The sequence below is a fragment of the Bison bison genome, unplaced genomic scaffold, assembly GCF_000754665.1.
Source record: "Bison bison bison isolate TAMUID 2011002044 unplaced genomic scaffold, Bison_UMD1.0 scf7180017864317, whole genome shotgun sequence".
Classification (NCBI taxonomy): domain Eukaryota; kingdom Metazoa; phylum Chordata; class Mammalia; order Artiodactyla; family Bovidae; genus Bison; species Bison bison.
In genome coordinates, this window is record NW_011494889.1 from 9,714,275 (window position 1) to 9,720,025 (window position 5,751).

A 5,751-nucleotide genomic window follows, 5' to 3' on the forward strand; every position below is an offset into this window, starting at 1 on the left:
AAAGTAATGGCCACTCTTAGAGGAATGGGTCATCACAGTAGGTAAATAAGTTTTAGTTATGCAGCCCTAGCCATCTTAGGAACAATTAAAAATTCCTTTCTGAGCCTTTGGGAAAGCCAAGCCCTCTGAGACAGGTCTCTGAAAGAACTTTTGTGTGCTGACCCAAACTGGACTTGCAAATGCCTGGCCTTGGACAGCGAGATGGCACGTGGATGGGGGTGCCTGAGAGTCCCCGAGGTCCTTCCTGACTTTTTCAGGGGCCTCTCCCATTCTGACGGAAAAGCAGGCCAAGCAGCTCCTGAGATCCCGGCGCCACGACAGGCCGAGCAAACCCGGATTCCCCGATGAGCCCATGCGGGTGAGTTCCAGGCAGGCTCTGGGCTGTTTGAAGGGACAGGGAGGTGGCTGGAGTGCTTGTTCATTATGAAACCATCTGAGGTGGTCCTCCCAGCCTAGGGAGGGCATTAAATGGAGGCTCTATAGAGTCTCAGGTGCAGGGTGATCACCTTCTCACGCCCTTCTCTCCCAGAGGTGACAGCCCCACTCCCCTGCTGTTCACACAGGCTTTAAACGGAAACAGTGCAGCCCCCACTGGGGGTCCAGGATCCCGAATGGGCTGTCGGGCGGCTCCTCTGAATGGGACGCTCAGGAGCTGTGCCCCGAGTCTGGTGTCAATCCTGTCTTCTCCCTCTTGCCTTGGGCCCCGGGCAGGCTGGCCCAGCATACCCGACCAGTGGTGATGCTCTGTCTGGGCAAGGCAGGATCTCTGCCCTGCTGCCACCAGCTTCTGTGCTTGCCCCACACCTCTAATTTCAGGCTGGGTCTCGGCTCAGCCCTGTGGGATCCTGGTGTCCGCCTAGTTTTTCTGGACCAGGAGCCCCTCTCCTGCCCTCATTTTGTGACTTGTGCTGGGTGCAACAAGACCCTGCCACCCTGGTTTGTCTCGCCTTTCCATGACGGAAGTGCTGACATTCCCACTCAGGTGAAGGTAAGGGCTTTCCAGGTGGCTCAGCGGTAAAGAATCTGCCTGTCAAGGCAGGAGACGTTGGTTCCATCCCTGGGTTGGGAAGATCCCCTAGAGAAGGAAATGGCAACCCACTCCAGTATTCTTGCCTGGAGAATCCCATGAACAGAGGAGCCTGGTGGGCTACAGTCCATAGGTCACAAAGAATTGGACCCGACTTAGCAACTAAACAACAGGTGAAGGTAAGCCGCAGCGACCCCGGCAGAGTCAGCACGTCTGTGAAGCTGTGTCTGCGGTCCAGGCTGGTCCCACCCTGTGTCCATGCCAGCCAAGCCCCACACTCACCTCTGTTCACTGTGTCCCTGCGACAAAGCCCCGAGGATCTGCAGCAGCAGTGGCTTAGCTGGATTAGTCCCTTTAAAAGGCTCTCATTACCATGCATAGTGGTGGCTGTGAAACCGTTGGAGTTTGAATCTCCCCATTTTCCAACTATGGAACTTTGAAGACGTTCCCTCACGTTCCTCAGTACTCTTCAATATTCTTGACTGTGGAAAGAGGGTAACAAATAGTACTACTTATATTACTATGATATCATTGTTATAAACAATAGCGTAAAGCAGCTCCTTTGTGAGAACAGAAGAAGGTAATTCATACTAAGGCACTTAAAAGAGTACTCAGCAAGCAGTAAGACTCCTCTGCCTACTAAGTGCCAGGAACGGGGTGCGGCAAGGCTGCAGATGGTCCTGCGGGTTTCTGCTCCCCGCCGGTGGGAGACACAGAGAAGCCAGCAAAGCGCTGTTTCCCAGAGTCGCTTAGAAACCAAACGAGGGCTTCTGACTGTGAAGGGTGGATGTGGCTTTGTTCTTTTTGGTGGGAGAAGCCAGAGGCGGCTGGAGTCTCTGAGTGCAGGGGGACGGGTGCGGGAGCGGGGAGGGTGCGGGGATGCTGGACTTCTCGGTTCAGCGGAGGACAGTCAGAGGATGAGTGAGTGGGGGAGTGCAGCCTCGGGCTTTAGACACAGCGTTTAGAAGAGGTCCGGGATTGAAGTCCGAGTCTGCCGGCGCTCAGAAGTGGGCATAAGCAGAAGACCCCTAGGGGCTCAGGAGGCATGTGAGGGGATAGGGCGGAACCAGGCAGGGGGCCACGTGAGCGCAGGGGACAGGGGTTGGGAAGGGGAAGAGTGGAGGGTGACGGAGGCGATGGGGAGCAGGGTGCCTGGCTCCAGGTCCCTGGGGGGGCCCCAACTGGTTCTTTGTGCTTTGGGGGTGTTGTCTGGAGGGGCTGTTGCAGAGGCTCTTCCTCGTGGGCCCCGGAGGCTGGGGGAGGCTGGTCACGGGGCTGGTTCAAGGCCCCCACAGGTGCCCGAGAGATAGGCTGTGCTCGGCTCCAGAGTGGGCCGAGTGGTTTCTCCGCCGGCTTCTGCTCCGAGCTCTGATTGTGGAAAGACGACCTTGCGGGGATTGGAGGCGGTTTAGGCAGCAGGTGGGCGGGCCGTTAGGTTCCGCTTCCTGCCTCCGGCTTCCTTCCTCCGCCTGTGCCAGCTACGCAAGATGCTCGACTCTGTCCTCAGACACGGCTGCTTGTGGTCCTTCCATGCCCAGAATGCCCCAGAGCTCCTTCTCTGACTGTTTCCCTCTTCCCAGCTCCTGATCATCACCAGCCTTCATCTGTGACAACCCTCCGCTTGCCTCCGGCTTTGCTATTTTCTGGAATATCTGGCTTTGGGGTTTTGTTAATTTGGTCGTCTTTCTTAGGTTTGACCACCGACTCGGGCTTCCCAGGGGGCGCTAGTGATAAAAAAAACTTGCCTTTCAATGCAGGAAATATAAAAGACTTGTGTCGATCCCTGGGTCGGGAAGATGGCCTGGAGCGGGGCATGGCGACCCATTTCAGTATCCTTGCCTGGAGAATTCCTTGGACAGAGGAGCCTGGAGGGCTATAGTCCATAGGATTGCAAAGAGCTGGACACGACAGCAGTGACTTAGCATGCACGCACGCACCACTGACTCATCTTAACTCCTTGAACCTGCCTGATCTAGTTCCTCTGATTCTGTCTCGACTCACCCACCATTTCCTACACATCCTGTGTGTGGTACAGTCCTGTGTGTCCCTCAGCAAAACACTGACCTGTGTCTAGAATCCTTAGCCACTCAGTCAAAGTTAGAGAAGTGCTTGTTGTGACCTATAAATATGCAACAAAGCATTTAGTACTTAGTTTATACCTGTAGTTCTCACACAGGGGTGATTTTGTTCCCCTACCTCGGGGACATCTGCTGATATCTGGAGACTTCTTGGGTTGTCACAGCTGCTGGGGGGAGGGTTTACTATTGGCATCTAACGGGTTAAGTTCAAGACCGCTGCTAAATATCCTACAGTGCGCAGAGAAGCTCCCACAACAAAACTCATCTGGCCCCAACTGTAATAGGGCCGGAGGTGAAGAAGCCTGTCTGCGGTGCTGAACAACCTCTTCCTCTTTCACTGTGTGTGTCTCTCACACTGTCGCTCACAATCACCTCCACCCACGTATGGTCCTGGCTGAACCAACACAGTTTCCGGAATCACATTTTTTTTTCCTTAGGAGCGTGTTTCTTCACCTTGACTATGTGCTGGAATCAAATGGGGAGGTTAAAAATATGCCACCTGGGACCCCTTAGGGATGGGTGGCCCGAGGTGTGACATCGGGGAGCGGGTAGAGGCCCCCAGATGGCATCAGTGTGCAGCTGAAGCCCAGAACCACCAGCCCGGGCCTTCTCCGGGGAGGCCTGCCACGGGTAACAGTGGGGAGCACGTTTAGAAAGCATTTGAGTGTTGAACTGAGTGGTCTGGAGAATAGGTGGCTTAGCTGTTTATATGCAGGTGAGAGAGAGAGCGTGTGAGAGGGGTGAGTGGCCGAGCAGAGAGCCCTCCATGCTGACCAAGACAGGCTCCGAATTACACTCTACATCCGCTGTGCCCTGCCGAACACCGGGCCTGAGGCCGTAGACTAGACGTTCTTTCTTTTGAGAAGCATGTGTCTGTGGTACGGATAAGGATGAACCAGAGCCTTCCATCCTGACTCCAGTTATCTAACGAGGTTACCTGGCACACGGGGTCTGAGGAGAGGGCCTCGAGCTCTAACCTGAAAGAGGAGGGAGGCTGGGAAGGCTTCCTGGAAGAGGCACCACTGAGCTGAGGCTCGAAGGATGTGGAGTTTGCAGACAGCATGTGGGTGGGCGAGCTGGGACGAGAGCGCCCCGCAGTGTGATTCCAGGCTGTATTCTGCACAGACTCATTCTGGATTATGGCCTTTCGACTCGGGGTGAGTCCTTTCCCTTTCCTGGAATAGCCGTTGTCTCTGTAAAATGCAGAGTTTGGCCCAGAGTCTGGCTAAAATGTTCATCCCAGGCTTTCTAATCTAGAATCTGGAGACAGTGCCAGGGCGACCGTGTTCTTGGTGCCAGTCAGCAACTGACAGGAAGAGCCCACAGCCAGACCTGGACTTGGCAAAGGACCAGAGGGGCTTGTCTGGAGCTCCTGGAGGGGCTTTTGTGGGGGGCTCCCCCCCACGCCAGTCCCCCTCGAGCTGGCCCTGCTGCCAGGGGCCCGCCTCCTGCACTTGCTGCCTGACTTGGTCCCCCCTGTGTCTCGTTGCTGACTTTTCCTTTCAAGGGATTTACTGAGGGCAAGATGAGCAATACCAACCACCTGTTGTGTAAAAAGGGGCAACTCAGCCCTTTTTAAAAATTATAGTATTTTTTAGTTGAAGTGTAGTTGATTTACGATGTTAATTTGTGCTGTACAGCAAAGTGAGTCAGTTATATATACACACATACATACATACATACATATATTTTTCTTTCTGTATTGCTTTCCATTACTGTTTATCACAGGATATTGACTATAGTTCCTGTGCTATACGGTTAGTTGCCTTATTGTTTCGATTCACCGCTTTCAGCTGAGCGACTGGTGGACATCACCACCGTCTTAACCCGCGTCGCTGTCGAGTGTGAGCCCTGGGTGCAGTGACCTCTGTTTGTCAGCAGGTCACCAGGAGGCCATGAGATGCCCCTCTGGCCGCATTAACCGCACCTCGTGGCTCTTTACCTTTTGCCGAGACCACTTTCTACCCTCCTCCTTTCTTTGTGCAAACCATTTACCTACATGTTCCTGTGTTAGGGATGGACACACTGTTCTGTGTGTTCAGGGTGGCAGATATTGTGTGTGTGTGAGAGAGTTTGTGTATGACTGTGTGTGTATAGGATATATATGTACTTGAGGTTGTGTATATATGAAGATATGCGTGTGTACGACTATACGTGTGTGTGTGTGTGAGCGTTTGTGTGTGACTGTGTGTATAGGATATAAATGTATGTGAGGGTGTGTATGTATGAAGGTATGTGCGTGTGTATGACTATACGTGTGTGTAAGGGTTTGTGTATGACTGTGTGTGTAAAGGATATAAATGTATGTGAGGGTATGTATGTGTGAAGGTATGTGTGTGTGTATAACTAGACGTGTGTGTGTGTGGGGGTTTGTGTATGACTGTATGTGTATGAGGAAGTGTAGATATGTGAGTGTGTGTGTGCATGAGGTTGTGTGTGTGTGTGTTTTGGAAAAGGCATCACAGGATAATGTTTTTCAGACAGCCTGGATTCCAGTTTCCTCTGTTTTGACCTTGAGTGTCTGGGATACATGGGATGATAGGTGATGGGCACGGAAGGTCCTCTCAGGGCCAGGTTGGGAGGCGCTGGCTGTCCCAGCGGAGTGGACTTTCATTCGGTACTGGGTGGGAGCCACAAGGGGTTTGA

At 53.2% G+C, this 5,751-nt stretch overlaps 1 protein-coding gene and 1 pseudogene across 1 annotated transcript in view; one reads left to right on the forward strand and one right to left on the reverse strand.

Moving 5' to 3' along the window:
• LOC104997942 (chromosome unknown open reading frame, human C17orf67) overlaps window positions 1–5,751 on the forward strand; it is a 29,825-nt gene that overhangs the window by 831 nt on the left and 23,243 nt on the right. The window contains exon 2 of the mRNA XM_010852928.1: window positions 258–358. Coding sequence (XP_010851230.1) covers window positions 258–358 — 101 coding nt within the window. The remainder of the gene's footprint in view (window positions 1–257; window positions 359–5,751) is intronic.
• The window catches only part of LOC104997946, a 21,722-nt pseudogene continuing 17,747 nt past the window's right edge, over window positions 1,777–5,751 (reverse strand).